General features: G+C 43.0%; 1 protein-coding gene across 1 annotated transcript; it reads right to left on the minus strand.

Annotated features, from left to right (window-relative positions):
• Positions 1-828: 828 nt before the first annotated feature.
• LOC125524002 (signal recognition particle 54 kDa protein 2) lies at positions 829-4,728 on the minus strand. Its single transcript, XM_048689086.1, has 9 exons — positions 4,345-4,728; positions 4,133-4,232; positions 3,248-3,401; positions 3,016-3,166; positions 2,785-2,933; positions 2,219-2,319; positions 1,986-2,143; positions 1,549-1,663; positions 829-1,463 (listed from the first exon to the last, which is right to left on the minus strand). The coding sequence occupies exons 1-9, from the start codon at positions 4,573-4,575 to the stop codon at positions 1,129-1,131; spliced, it is 1,494 nt and encodes a 497-aa protein (XP_048545043.1). The 5' UTR covers positions 4,576-4,728; the 3' UTR covers positions 829-1,128.
• Between the last annotated feature and the right edge of the window lie 11,599 nt (positions 4,729-16,327).

Consider the following 16,327-nt stretch of genomic DNA (forward strand, 5'->3'; position numbering starts at 1 on the left):
TCCCAAAACAATTTTCGACTTAAAATCATATGAGTGTCTAGCTAGCTTGCGCGCCACCCTGTTGGCCTCCCTTGGACAGTAACGGATGCCACTGAACCAACCCTGGCAAATTTCATTAACTCCTTCGTTTTCTCAAAGTAGCAAATTTCATGAACTCCTTGATTTTCTCAAAGTAAAAGAGGCCGTCGGCAAATTTCACAAAAATAATCAGAGATAACTAGTGACTAATTGTGAAATTGGTGTGCATCAGACAAGTGTCTCTTGAGTGGAGTTAAAAGGCATCGTGCAGTGTATGTGTATGTAGCTTTACGTTTTCTTTAGCGCAGTTAGTGTCATGTCGCGTGCTTTATTTTGCAGTAGTAGATGGTAAAGCATGGTGCCTTACTAAACATACTAGTACCAGAGATAAAGTCTATGTTTCCCTCAGAAAAAGTATGGTGCCTTGCTGCTGTCTTTATTACTAATTTCGCCCCCAGCATGAAACGTCTCTTACAACGCACGGCAATCCCAAAGTTGGCACTAATTAGGCAATCATGTGCTGTTAAATCTAGACCTAAAAGGTCTTGAAACATTAGTGCGTCGAAATTATCAGTACACTGACTCACATAACTTCATTCTCCGCTTTGCACTAATCGCCGAAAAGTACTCCCTCCGTTTCTAAATATTTGTCTTTCTAAAGATTTCAACAAGTGACTACATACGAAGCAAAATGAGTGAATCTACACTCTAAAATAGGTTTACATACATCCGTATGTTGTAATCATTTGAAATCTCTAGAAAGACAAATGTTTAGAAACGGAGGGAGTAATACATTAAAGACTTCAGACATCAAATTTTAACTCTGGGTTTCAGGCTCTCCAGATCCAGAAGACCGCATGATTCATAAAACAAGTATACCAAGCGAGGAACGCGACGACGCAACAAATTCACAGAAGCTACACTACCTGTAAATTTGATGACCTTACTAGATGTTAGTTCCAGAGAAATTTCAAATGATTTTTTCAAGAGTTGAGGACTATATTTGTCAGGATGGGAAATCTTTTGAGATCTATATAAATATAGCAAACTCTGACAACGCAGCAAGCACACCACCTATGCCCAGAAGAAACTCTACCTACATTTGCCAGGCTAATCACCGCCCAGTCCCATGCCACCGAGCATTTTGCTCATGTCCTTGCCGCCCATCTGCTTCATCAGGGCCTGCAGGCCGCCCATGCCGCCCATCTGCTTCAGCACTTGCGGCGGGAGCGCCTTGGTCATCTGCTGGATGTTCAGGTTCTGGGACAGATCGCTCATCTTTCCATTCTTCGGCATCTTTAGCCCCTTCATCTTGCTCCACATCTTGGCTAGCCGCTTGTACTCTTCCAGCATGTCCATCACGTCTCTGATTTGCCTGCCAGACCCCCGAGCGATCCGGATGATTCGCGACTCAGTCATCAGCTTTGGGTTTGTACTGTCGAGCTCTGAAAAGTAGATCAGGGTTGGGATAAGTTTCCGAACGTCGCTCTTGTGTTGTACAAAGGAAAGCCTTGATCTAATCTAGCTCACCTGCTGCTGTCATGGAATCCATAATCGTCATGTACCGCTTAATCTTCGCTTGGCCTTCTTTCTCATGTCCTTTTGGCATCAACTCTGAACTAAATCCAGGCAACATGGAGAAGACCTGCAAGATAAACAAGACGACGCAGGCTTAAACAAATGATATCAGAATTATAGTTGTGGGGTCTTGCTTGTCTTGTTGGATGACTTCGTGTGAAAATCAAATACTCGATATAATGTATCATACGAAGGTTAATCAGATGTTAACATGATAAATACTACTCCCTCCGTTCACTGTTATAACATGTCCTAACTTTTCTTCTGATTCGGATGTATATAGACGCATTTTAGTGTGTTTGTTCACTCATTTCAGTTCGTATGTAGTCCATAGTGAAATATCCAAAACATATTATATTTGTGAACAAAGGGAGTAAAAGATAGTTAACCTGGCCAATAGGACCCATTTTCAGAAGATTCTGGAATTGCTCATACAAAAGTCTGAGAGTGAAGGTTCCTTCAGCCAGCTTTGCCAGAAGCTCAGGCTGTTGATCAGCAGGCATAACATCCTGGATCTTGTCCATTAAGCCAGACAAGTCTCCCATACCTGACAAATACATCATTAGGTAAACTAGAAAGAAGAAACACCAAGCTACACACAATATTAAATGTAGTTGCTAACCTAGCAGACGGCTGACAAATGGTTTCACATCAAAAATCTCAAATTCATCAATGTGTTCTCCAGTTCCAATAAATATCACTGGACTTTTTGTAGCTGCAACCCTGGGGAAAAAAGAGGCAAGGATGTAAAAAAAAAAGTTCCTCTGATTCTTCACCTGTTTACTCTAACAAACGGTATCCTCGCCTACTTGTAATAAACACAAGAAAAAAAGAAGCTAAAACAGGATTTGAGAATACAGCTGAGCAGATAAATAACAATCTTAACTGCTTCACAGATACACTAAACATATGTGCAACCATTCAGATTGAAGTGATCCTAAACCAAGTAGCATTTTCTTGTTGAACTAAAATAACATGGATGATATGTAACCTGGTAAAATGAAATTCAACTCTAGAAGGACATATTAACCAGAGGGGGAAAATCCCACAAGAAGAATTATAATGAAGAAATTTTACCAAAGAACAAACTAAGCTAACTTAGATTCTTTGTAAATAATATCGCTCATAAGCAACACGATACAGGAAATAGCACCAGGAAGAACAAGAAAAATAAAAAGTAATACTAACGCGCTAAGTGCACCGCCTCCTTTTGCATGACCATCCAATTTCGTTACGATGACAGCACCAACAGAAGCACTTTGTTTAAATGCTTGTGCCTGATCAAACGCAGCCTGACCAATACTGCCATCCATCACAAATATCACCAGGTCTGGTTTCTGCAATGAACCATGAAAAGGTGGGTGAAAATCTCGACATTACAGGAAAAATAAGGGTGCAAGACTATGACAGTGTAAATACCGTTGCTTCTGCAACTTGACGCATTTCTTCGAAGAGTGCAGCCTCTTGCTTATGGCGTCCACTTGTGTCAATAATGATGAGATCAGAATTTTCTTTCCTGAACCTTTCCAGACCCTCAACAGCAATTTTCACAGGATCTGACTCCATGTAGCTGCAAAGAAGGCAATTTTATTTAGTGCAAAATTTGGAGAGAAGCTTTTAACCCACAGGTAAATCTATCAATGTAGAGAACCTTCCGTAAAAAGGTATCTTTGCCTTGGTTGCATTCTGCTTCAACTGATCAAAAGCACCAGCTCGGAATGTATCGGCACAAACCAGAGACGGTTTAAATCCCTTGCGCTGATGATAATATGCGTATTTGGTACATGTGGTAGTTTTTCCAGAACCTACAGACATATATAGTTATTCAGTGAACGTTACATCGCAACTATATAAAAGAGAAGGAAAACGATAATGAACACAGCACTGGATGTTTTGACTCTGTCAAAACTAGGACAGGAAAATGGAGATATCTCACAAGTACGAACAACTAGGAAAATGAAGCAGGAAATGGTGATGATTCTCAAGGCTTTAGATATAGCACCTACAGCTACCCCCTGAAATGCCTGGGTCATTATAAGTTATCCACAGAACAATTTATCTACCTTGCCATACTGCTCAAGACAGAATTGAGAAGACCATTGAGTATAATACTGATTCCTATTCCTATAGTTGCTTGTCATCACAATTCACGAATGAAGCACATGGATAGAGCAAAAGATTACATCAACAAACTAAACAAGGTCTGCTTCTATTGGTGACAGGTAATTGATGACCCTAACCGTAATTCTCCTCCCAATAATGGCCTAAATTTACATCAATTTATTCAACAAGGTTTGGAGCTTTCGATTTTGCTCGCCTATCAAGATAACCAGGAAAAACATGAAACAAACAGTTCCTATGAGACCATCTCTGGTGGTTAAACAACGCACTCATTCTAGGTGGTCTAGTAATGCTACACGCAGACTGGTAGATATATACAGCTATAATAAGCAATCACATGTAGCGAGTGGAATTCAGGTAATAGGCGTAGAACAAAAAACAGAGCAGGTAAGCGAGGTTAGTCAGTGAGACTGACCCTGCAACCCGACGAACATGACGACGCTGGGCTTGCCCTTCTTGGGGGTGAAGGCCGGCTTCCCGGGATCGAGCATGTTGCAGAGCTCCGTGAAGACGGCCTGCAGCACGAAAAATGAAAAACAAGGGCATCAGCATCCTCCCGCCCAGTCCCCCCTGGATCGATCGAACTAGCGCAGGAAATGAATGGAGGGCCGGAGCGGGGGGCGGGACCTGCTGTATGATGCGTCGCTTGTTGGTGCCGGCGGCGAGGGTCTCGAGGTTGACGATCTTCCTGATGTTGGTCTGCATGTCGCGGACCATCTTGAACTGGACGTCGGACTGCAGCAGCGCGCGGGAGATCTCGTTGAGGCACTCCCCGAGCACCTTCTCGTCGATCACCGTGGCGTTGCTCATCTGCGCGAGCGCGCGGGAGATGCTCCCGCCCAGCTGCGCGAGCACCATCTTGGCTGGGCCCCCCGGGGGTCGGACCTCGTCGGCGGGGTGGGGTTCCGGCGGCGGTCAGGGGCGGCGCGCGGCGCGATCTGGAGGCTGGGGTGGGGAAGGGGACGGGAGAACGGAACCGGCCGGGGGAGATGGGGAAGATTTTGGTTGGGGGGTGGGGGATTGGGGAACGCGGCGTGGTGGGTCGGGTCGGTAGCGGCTCGGCTGGCTCGTGTGTCGTGTCGTGTCGTACGGGGGGAGAAGGTTCGTGTGGTGTGTGGCGTGTGAGTCGAGCCGACGAGCGTTTGCTCCGTGAAAGCTGAAAACTGACTCGTATTTCACGGATCTCATCGCAACGGCTTTCATCGCGATGATCATCGAGCATCCCTCTCAATTTCGATTGTATCAATCAAATTCAATTTTTTTTGCAGGTATCAGGCTTGGGTAGGGCCGGTCTTGGGGTTTTGGAGACGGCTGGCCTATGACTTGTATATCTCCTTTTGCAAGCAGCAGAGGGCCTTTCGTATCTTTTAAAATTCAGAATTAGTCATCTAGCCTTGTGGGTATACAAGTGGCCTCATCGGCTTCACCGATGAATCACTTGTTTGTTTGCAGATGACAGTCTGCTGTTTTTTAAAGCAATTAACGAGGGGGCGGAAGAGGGTTTCTCCTTCTGAAAACTTATGCTCATGCTTCTGGTCAAAGAATAAATAAGGAAAAATCTTCAATCTTCTTCAGCAAGAGGTGCTCTAAGGAGGTAAGAGGTGTGATCAAACATATTTTGAGTGTACCTAATGAGCAGCTGAATGAAAAATGTCTAGGGATGCCTTTGGGTGTGGGAATGTCAAGAAATGGAGCTTTTTAAATACCTTAAGGACAGGTTGTGGAATAAAATTCAGGGTTGGATGGAGAAACTTTTCTCTGCAACGGGCAAGGAAGTCTTGGTGAAATAAGTTGGTCAAGCTATCCCGGTTTATTCAATGTCATGTTTTAAATTACCAAGGGGCTTGTGCCAGCAATTAATTTCTATGATGAAAGCCTTTTGGTGGGGTATCAAGCAAGGTCAGCGCAAGCCATATTGGCTGTCTTGGGATATTATGTGTATGCCTAAATATATGGGAGGCATTGGTTTTTTGAAATTTCTCGTCCAGGCTTGGATAATATTAGAGAATCTGGAATCATTGAGTGTAAGACCACTGAAAGTGGTATACTCCCCCAACACTGATTTTCTTACCGCTGAACTTGATACCACCCATCCTAGATTTGGCGATCGATTGTGCAGATCCGTGACACTTTGAGAACAAGCCTTAACAGATGCATTGGCACATGTAACAATACTCATATATGGGATACGAATTGGATCCCTAGGCGAGAAAACACGAGGCCTATAGTTTCTCTAATTCCCAACCCATCGCAGCTGGTATCAGACTTGTTGGACCAAGGTAGTGCCAGATGGAATGCATAATTAGTTGCACACGTTTTCTTACCTTTTGATGCAGCTGCCATTCTTCAGATACATGTATGCACCAGGGTGATCAATGGTTTTTGGTCGTGGAATTTTGAGAAAAATGGCATCTTCTTTGTCTGTTCTGCTTATAAAATGATTGTGGACATTAAAAAGCACCACGAAGATTGGTTAGACGAGAGGGTGGGAGCCTCAAATAATTCTGAAAATGAGAAAGTATGGGTTACACTTTGGAAGGTTTCGGTGCCAGCAAAAATTAAGATGTTTCTTTGGAGACTGGCGAAAAATTCAATCCCAACCGAGGATGTCCGCAAGCATAGGAAAATGTCCCACCATGATGATTGTTTTGCTTGTGGAGCACAAGATTCTTGGCGGCATAGTCTTCCCGAGTGTATGATGGCTCGGTGTGTGTGGACTTTGGTAGATCACGATCTTCTGGAACATATGATTGCAACACAACAACCATCAGCGAAAACATCACTATTCTCTATGATGGAAGTGTTGCGTCACGAACAGTTGATCCGAATGTGTCTAATGCTATGGGCTATCTGGCATGCTCGCGGGAAACTTATACATGAGGTAATTAATCAAAGCCCATATGATACACTCTTTTGTCACAAGATTCATATCAGAGCTTGATCAGCTAGACACACTACTGGATCCACATGCAATATCAGCACCAGTACAAGCTCAGTCTAGGCGCTGGATTCCCCTGTGCTAGGCAATGTTAAAATAAATGCCCATGCAGGCGTCTTGGTGGATCATAATGTGGGCACTGCAGCTTCTATCTGCTGCGATACATATGGTTCATATCTGGGTTCTTCTGTTCTGGTCATACATGGACTCATTGACCCTCCTGGCATGTAGGGAAGCTATTTCCCTGGCACAAGAACTTGCGATGCAACACATTCAGGCGGCTTTCGACTGCAAGCAGATTGTCAATCACATTTATCAGCAAGCTGGAGGGAATTATGGTGGTATTATCAAAGAGCTTGTAGAGACTGCGAGTGTTTTTACCTATTGCAATTTAGTGTTTGAACCTGGAGCTTCAAATTTCAAAGCTCATAACATAGCTAGATATGGTGTTCTTCTTCCTCATGGAAGCACTACAAGAAAATTGAGATACTGTGATGAAAATCCTCGTGACAATGGTGGACAACGTCACACAGATACGTAATGCGTGATGTTTTCCTAGGTAGCATCACTGATTACTACAAATCGGTGACAATAGACGTCACTTAATCGCTTCGGCCCATGAGTGCACCTGGCTACCAATTTCTATGACAATTTGGTAATTTCGATGACAAACCTACTAGAGTCATTGAATATGAATGTGTGAGGATCACTTTTTTGGCATGTAACGTCTAGCAATGGGACCTACCATAGTGCTTGACGGGTTAACGAGCGGTATGACCCGCGTAATAGTGTTGACAGTAGGATCCATCATAGTTTTTTCACAGTCTACTTACCAATATAATCACGTTGTTCTATCTAATATAAACAGGTAATGGCCAGCGAAAAACTTATTTTGTTCCGTCTATCATAAATAGGTAGTGGTTGAGGGGGAAAAACCTGAATCCTGCGTTCATGAGCTCTTATTTCGTTCTATCAGAAAAAAATGGAAATATGAGTTGGCGGAAAAAAGTTTGGTACAGGGAGTTTGAACATAGGATCATTATGGTCTCAAATAACGGCGTTGAAAATAAGCAAGAGTTTAGATGCTACCGTAAATTATGCTAAAAATATATTTATTATGTTCTTCTTTTTACACATATTTATTATGTTCTTGGACGATATTCTTGTAGCATTTAGCAAGTTAGTTATTTTTTCGCCGGGGCGTGTGTGACTCGATCTGTAGGTTAGTTATTTCTTACCGAGCCGTATGTGATCGATCTGTTCGTTTATTCTATGTTCTAGATGGCGTCGCTCGGTTAGTAATTTCGTATGTTTTTGTTTTGAGGCAAAGTAACTTCGTATGTGACGGGTATACCACAACATGTGGCCTGGTTTTTCTTTTTCTTTTTGAGAATCAGCATGCACCCCTTTTTTTAGAGTTTTCTACGTGGGCTAAAGCCCGCTCAACCCCGGCTATAAAGCAGCGAATTTTTTCCCCTCGGCCACCTCCTCCTTCCCAAGCGAAACCCTACCTATCCGATCTGGCTCTCTCTCGCTTATGTGGCGGCAGCGGTAGATCGGAGGCAACAAAGCGCGAGGACGACGGCAGGAGTAGCTGCTCTCCTCTCCCTCTCCCTCTCCCGTCGAGTTCCTTCAGGGCGTCCCGCTGCGGAAGTTGCTCGTTGCGTCAGGGCCAGACATGGCGCACGGCGGCAGACCTTGCGTGCGCCACGGCCGGACTAGACTGATCGCGCGCGGCGGCCCATCCAGTGTGCGTGTCATCCATTCCCAGTGTGATTGCTTGCATGCGTCTTCCGATCCCTATTGCAGGATTTAACCCTGTATCTCTGGTGCCTCGTCTATACACTTCTCAATTCCATTAGTGCAAGTGAGGGAGAGGAGGAGGCATTGTGATATGGGTATTTGGTTATGGCTTCCCGGAGTGAAACCCCCGGTTCGCCTACGATACCCGCACCAGCCCCTTATCAGTGGCTACCGCCGCAGGGTACGTTTAACTAATTACTCGGGCCGCTGTCGTCTGACCTTCCGCACTAGTGAGATACATCTTGTTGACCCTCTATTTTTTCTTCTTCTTGGGTTTTGTCCATCAGGTTGACATGGAGCACAGGTCACAGGGGCACACCAAAGTTCCGGAGAAGACCATCAAGCTCGACCAGCAACCTGGGTTAACATGTGTACGATGCTCAACTCTCTGCTCTCAGTTTAGATGAACAGCTTACATGTGGGGATTGGTTCAGATATCTGTTTTGTTCTGTTCCTCACTGTGAGTTCTTATTGATCAATTGTAAGATGCTTCTATATTACTCCCTCCATCCCAAAATAAGTGACTCGACTTTGTACTAACTTTGTACTAAAGTTAGTACAAAGTCGAGTCATTTATTTTGAGACGGAGGGAGTAGTAAATCTATTAAAGTTAGCTGCAGCAAAATATTTTCATTATGTTGATTCTCCCCCAGTATTGCTATGTTAATTTGTAGTTCCGAGCTCGTGGCAACTTTTTTAAGGGAGTGTCAGTAGATTTGCAAGTGAATTAATGTTGTAGAACCGTAGTGGGAGTTTTATGAGCGATTCAACATGATTTTGGCAAATTACTAATGGAGAACTAATTCACTGGAGTCCTCTATGGCAATCAGAAGTGATACTGACAACATCTAAAGATGGTAATGCAGATTACTGTCCAAGCAAATTTGCCAAAATGAGCTCTTTTACCATAGCGTAATTGTAATTAATTTCTTTTCAGATGGAACTGTCTTGTTGATCACACTTCTAATCAGTGTGTGCCAAAGACAACAACTAAGTTTCTCAAAAGTTCTTCATTCTTTCTTCCCTGCTCTAGGCTGCTTGAAGGTTTCTTCCTTTCGAGGCTTTGTTGAATATTCTGTTTTTTCGCACCATTTTAATTTGTGAAGGAGTACCTACTACAACTGCTAATTTGCTCCTCTTGGGATTTCAAACTTTGGGTTGTGCTATCATTTATGTATGTCCTATTAATTCCAATACTTGTCTTACTTTGTGATGCATTCATACATGTTTATTCCAATCTAATATTTCAGATGACCTTTGTTGCTCACAACTACGACATGTTTAGTTCTGTTCATATCACTTATTAGAAAAGTACTAACATGTATTTTTTTGTTAAGATTCCAACCTAGAGCTCTAGTTATAACTTGCATATGTCCTCTGTTGCAATAGTAGATGGTTTTCTGTAACTCATTCAAACTAATATTTATGTATTTGTTTCTAATAGGCTGATTCGTAAGTCATGTTTCAAGAAGTTGATATGAACAAAGGAGGATCAGACCAACTCTATGTGCCTTCAAGAAGTCACGAGAAGTGGCATCCAACAAAGGTTCCAAGTTTTGATGAAGGTGGGAGAGTGTCACACCAAAAAAGTCTCTATTGATGACCTCCAAAATTAGAAAGGATGTTGTATCAGATGATTATGTACCTTGGGTTATTTTGGAATGGGCATGTAAGGGATGTGTAATATGCCCCCTGTTTAAGACTAGTTGGCTTGTAATGTGATGAGAAAATTGGTCAATGGAAAGATGGCCTTAAAACTACCACAAGCACACTATGCGTTTTGAATCAGACTAGACCAAAGCAATATTAGAGGAAGAACCTATAAAGAAAATAATTCTTAAAAGGCTAGCAAAAAATGGCAATTGCTTCACAAAAGCGGGGGCTGGATCTGGGTTGCAAATTGGCTATGGCCCACCAAAAATTAGAATCAAAAATAGGAAATGGGCTGAATTATTGGGCTTGGCCCATTTGGAAACCAAGTGTGCACTATACCACCAAAAATCTAGTGACGACATCTTCGTCACTGAAGGTCCCATATCCGGTGACGTTTTTTGCGCACCACGTCACTAGGAATAATCTGTGACGGGGATTCTGTGACGAAGCTGGTGACGCATGAAAAATGTCACACATGAGTATTTTGTGACGTTTTTAGCTATTACGTGACATTCGTGAGCTTGTCACAGTAGGTCTGATCTCTTGTAGTGAAGGCATCTGTGGTTGGGACCGTTATGACCTAACAATTATTCATGTAAACATTGTTCTTGATCAATAAAGACTAGATATGTTGATTTTTCTATAACATACTATAAACAGAATTATACAATAGGAATTATGGACATTTTTTACATAATTTTTTTGGGACAATTGTGTGACGTGGTATATCGGTCCGCCTTCCAATTAATTGCTACCGATTAATACTGATGATAAATAACGATTTTCTCTCATGGTATATGTTGAGTACTTATGTATTGTACGTACTGCCTTGTAAGTAACGATTTGCTCTCGTGGTAAGGTAAAAAAACATCACTATGAGTAATGTGAGTGGATGGTTGCCAAAAAGTTCAAATTTCCGGCTACCAGCTTGGGTGCCTTTCATTTTTGAAATTTTGAAGATACTGCTCCATTCACACTCAAATCGTCTTTGATATTTGCTTTTGCGGCTTCGTCCTCATTTCCGGCCTCGTCCGCCATGTCTAGGAGCTTGAGAATCTTTTTGTCGTGGAACTGGGCGGGGGGATCCAGGACATTCTGTGACCTTGTGACACTCAATCAAGTGCATCACCCTCAGTTCATATTCCTGTGCGAAACGACACAAAAACAAAGAGAAGGTTAGACAAATGGAGACAAAACAAGTGCACTGATAACCCACAAGTATAGGGGATCGCAACAGTTTTCGAGGGTAGAGTATTCAACCCAAATTTACTGTTTCAACACAAGGAGAGCCAAAGAATATTCTCAAGTATTAACAGTTGAGTTTTCAATTCAACCGCACCTGGAAGACTTAATATCTGCAACAAAGTATTTAGTAGCAAAGTAGTATGGAAGTAACGGTAACAGTGGCAAAGATAACAGTAGCAGTTTTATAGCAAGCATAACAGTGGCAACGGAAAGATAACTAAGCAAAGATCAATATGTGAAAAGCTCGTAGGCAATGGATCAGTGATGGATAATTATGTCGGATGCGATTCCTCATGCAATAGTTATAACACAGGGTGACACAAAACTAGCTCCAGTTCATCAATGTAATGTAGACATGTATTCCGAATATAGTCATACGTGCTTATGGAAAAGAACTTGCATGGCATCTTTTGTCCTACCCTCCCGTGGCAGCGGGGTCCTATTGGAAACTAAGGGATATTAAGGCCTCCTTTTAATAGAGTACTAGACCAAAAGGATTAACACTTAGTGAATACATGAACTCCTCAAACTACGGTCATCATCGGTAAGTATCCCGATTATTGTCACTTCGGGGTTAACGGATCATAACACATAATAGGTGACTATTGACTTGCAAAATAGGATCAAGAATTCACATATGTTCATGGAAACATAATAGGTTCAGATCTGAAATCATGGCACTCGGGCCCTAGTGACAAGCATTAAGCATAGCAAAGTCATAACAACATCAATCTCAGAACAAAATGGATACTAGGGATCAAACCCTAACAAAACTAACTCGATTACATGATAAATCTCATCCAACCGATCACCGTCCAGCAAGCCTACGATGGAATTACTCATGCACGGCGGTGAGCATCATGAAATTGGTGATGGAGGAAGATTGATGATGACGATGGCGACAGATTTCCCTCTCTGGAGCCCCGAACGGACTCTAGATCAGCCCTCCCGAGAGATATTAGGGCTTGGCGGTGGCTCTGTATCGTAAAACGCGATGAATCCTTCTCCCTGATTTTTTTCTCCCCGAACGTGAATATACAGAGTTGGAGTTGAGGTCGGTGGAGCACCAGGGGGCCCACAAGGCAGGGGCGCGCCCAGGGGGGTAGGCGCCCCCACCCTCGTGGACAGGGTGTGGGCCCCCTGGCTTTGATTCTTTCGCCAGTATTTTTTATATATTCCGAAAATATTCTCCATTGATTTTCAGGTCATTCCGAGAACTTTTATTTCTGCACAAAAATAACACCATGGCAATTCTGCTGAAAATAACGTCAGTCCGGGTTAGTTCCATTCAAATCATGCAAGTTAGAGTCCAAAACAAGGGCAAAAGTGTTTGGAAAAGTAGATATGATGGAGACGTATCAACTCCCCCAAGCTTAAATCTCTGCTTGTCCTCAAGCAATTCAGTTGATAAACTGAAAGTGATAAAGAAAAACTTTTACAAACTCTGTGTTACTCTTGTTTTTGTAAATATGTAAAGTCAGCATTCAAGTTTTCAGCAAAGATTATGAACTAACCATATTCACAATAACATTTAGGTCTCATGTTTACTCATATCATTGGCATAATCAACTAGCGACCAATAATAATAAATCTCGGATGAAAACACTTTCTCAAAACAATCATAATATGATATAACAAGATGGTATATCACTAGCCCTTTCTGAGACCGCAAAACATAAATGCAGAGCACCTTTGAAGATCAAGGACTGACTGGAAATTGTAATCCATAGTAAAAGAGATCCAGTCATACTCAATGTAAACTAATAGTAATGCATGCAAATGACAGCGGTGCTCTCCAACTGGTGCTTTTTAATAAGAGGATGATGACTCAACATAAAACTAAATAGATAGGCCCTTCGCAGAGGGAAGCAGGGATTTGTAGAGGTGCCAGAGCTCAATTTTGAAATAGAGATGAATAATATTTTTAGTGGTATACTTTCATTGTCAACATAACAACCGAGATATCTCGATATCTTCCATGCTACACACATTATAGGCGGTTCCCAAACAAAATGGTAAAGTTTATACTCCCCCTACCACCAACAAACATCAATCCATGGCTTGTCCGAAACAACGGGTGCCTCCAACTAACAACAATCCTGGGGGAGTTTTGTTTGCAATTATTTTGATTTGATTTGAGCATGGGACTGGGCATCCCGGTTACCAGCCATTTTCTCGTGTGTGAGGAGCGGAGTCCACTCCTCTTGAGAATAATCCGCCTAGCATGGAAGATATAGACAACCCTAGTTGATACATGAGCTATTCGAGCATACAAAACAGAATTACATTTGAAGGTTTAGAGTTTGGCACATACAAATTTACTTGGAACGGTAGGTAGATACCGCATATAGGAAGGTATGGTGGACTCATATGGAATAACTCTGGGGTTTATGGAATTGGATGCTCAAGCAGTATTCCTGCTTAGTACAAGTGAAGGCTAGAAAGAGACTGGAAAGCGACCAGCTAGAGAGCGACAACAGTCATGAACATGCATTAAAATTAATCAACACTGAATGCAAGTATGAGTAGGATATAATTCACCATGAACATAAATATCGTGGAGGCTATGTTGATTTTGTTTCAACTACATGCGTTAACAGGTGCCAAGTCAAGCCACTCGAATTGTTCAAAGGAGGATACCACCCTATCATACCACATCACTACCATTTTAATAGCATGTTGACACGCAAGGTAAACCATTATAAACTCCTAGCTACTTAAGCATGGCATGAGCAACTATAATCTCTAATTGTCATTGCAAACATGTTTCATTCATAATAGGCTGAATCAGGAACGATGAACTAATCATATTTACAAAAACAAGATAGGTCGAGTTCATACCAGCATTTCTCATCACAATCAGTTCATCATATATCGTCATAATTGCCTTTCACTCGCACGACCGAACGATGTGGATAATAATAATAGTGCACGTGCATTGGACTAAGCTGGAATCTGCAAGCATTCAATAAACAGGAGAAGACAAGGCAATATGGGCTCTTTTGTCAGATCAACAATAATGCATATAAGAGCCACTTCGACAATTTAATCATGGTCTTCTCCTATCGACCCCAAAGAAAAGAAAGAAATAAAACTACTTACACGGGAAAGCTCCCAACAAGCAAAAGAAGATCAGGAAATCTTTTTGGGTTTTCTTTTTAATTACTATTGCAAGCATGGAAATTAAAACTAGCTAAAAACTACAACTATTTTTTTGGTTTTTCTTAAGGTTTATCAAACACACAAGAAGAAAGTATAAAAAAGAAATAAACTAGCATGGATGATACAATGAAAAAGTATGAGCACCGACATCTAGCAATGAGTGTGTGAACATGAATATAATGTCGGTGAGAGATACGTACTCTCCCAAGCTTAGGTTTTTGGCCTAAGTTGGTCTATGGCCATGGTTGGCCTGGCGGATATCCATAGTAATAGTTGGGGTCGTACTGAGATGCAGCGGCTATCGCCTCCTGAGCTGCAGCGTGGCGACGAGCGGCCCCCGCCCTCCTCTCGTACTCATCTGCCTCCTCTCTGGTAATAACATATCTTCCTTTTGCCTGATAATCAAAGAAGGCAGGAGTAGGGAGAGTAATACGGACAGCACAACATCTATCAAAGATTAAGCGATACTGGAGAGGTGATTCATTCCTCTCGACAAACTGGTAGTGAACCATAGCATTAAAGTCTAGGTAAACAGGAGGCAATTCAATATCATCATTACGTATGGTCACACCAAGAAAATCAGCTAAGCGGGTTGCATAAATTCCACCAAAGAAATCTCCATTAAATCTATTAAGATGCAACCTACGTGCAACAATGGCTCCCAAATTATAAGATTTATCTCCTAACATAGCACTCCTAAGAATACTGAGGTCAGGGACACACATGTGACATGCTTCATCTTTACCGTTAATATATCTACCTATGAAGAGAGCAAAATAATGTATAGCAGGAAAATGAATGCTCCCTATGGTAGCTTGTGTTATATCTCTAGATTCCCCCACAGTTTTGTGAGAGGTGCTTTGAGCAAGGAGATCGAAAATGACAGCAAAATGAGCTTGGACTCGGGTATGAATTGGATATTCGTGTTTGTGGGAGGAAGAAGAAGTGTGTGGGTGCAGGAATAAGTGGAGGAGGTCCACCGTGGGCCCACGAGGCAGGGCGCGCGCCCAGGGGGGTAGGTTGTAACGCCCCGGATACAACTTTCCACATTTGTACTCCGATTCTTGCCTTTTCCGGAGATGCGATATTTCTTTCGTGGTTGGATTTTGACTTTGTTTTGCTTTTTGTCCATGTCATGCATTTCATATCATGTCATCATGTGCATCGCATTTGCATACGTGTTCGTCTCATGCATTCGAGCATTTTCCCCGTTGTCCGTTTTGCGATCCGACACTCCTATGTCCTCCGGCGCCCACTTTTGCCTCTTTTCGTGTGAGGGTGTTAAACTTTCTCGGAATGGACCGAGATTTGCCAAGCGGCCTTGGTACACCACCGGTAGACCGCCTGTCAAGTTTCGTGCCATTTGGAGTTCGTTTGATACTCCAACGGTTAACCGGGGAACCGTAAAGGCCTCGTGTGTGTTGCAGCCCAACACCCCCTCCAAGTCAGCCCACAAACCCATCCAGACCCCCTCCATCCTCTCGGCCGTTCGATCACAATCGCGTGGCCGAAAACCGCACTTCATTTGGACTCTCCTAGCTCCCTCTACCTATATATATGTGTCTCCCTCCGAATTTCGCGGTGCAAACCCTAGATCTTCCTCCTCCGCGCGCCGGACATGTCCGCCGGCCACCTCACCCCGACCTATCATAGGCCGCCACGTCGCCCCGCCGCCGCTCTCCTCCAACCCGCCACCGCCACGTCATCGGCCACCTCCCTCTCTCTCCTCCGCGCCCACGCCGGCCCGCCGGGACCCGGATCTGGCCCTCCGGGCCCGATCCGCTTGACCCGCCCGAGCGCCTCCTGCAG

Source organism: Triticum urartu, chromosome 1, assembly GCF_003073215.2.
Source record: "Triticum urartu cultivar G1812 chromosome 1, Tu2.1, whole genome shotgun sequence".
Lineage (NCBI taxonomy): Eukaryota > Viridiplantae > Streptophyta > Magnoliopsida > Poales > Poaceae > Triticum > Triticum urartu.

Excerpts from the sequence above, each read along its gene's own strand:
- LOC125524002 (XM_048689086.1), bottom strand. The coding sequence starts at position 4,575 with ATGGTGCTCGCGCAGCTGGGCGGGAGCATCTCCCGCGCGCTCGCGCAG. Across the intron at positions 4,233-4,344 it reads AGCGACGCATCATACAGCAG|GCCGTCTTCACGGAGCTCTG; the intron begins GTCCCGCCCCCC and ends TTCGTGCTGCAG. Across the intron at positions 2,320-2,784 it reads GGAGGCGGTGCACTTAGCGC|GGTTGCAGCTACAAAAAGTC; the intron begins GTTAGTATTACT and ends TTTTTTCCCCAG.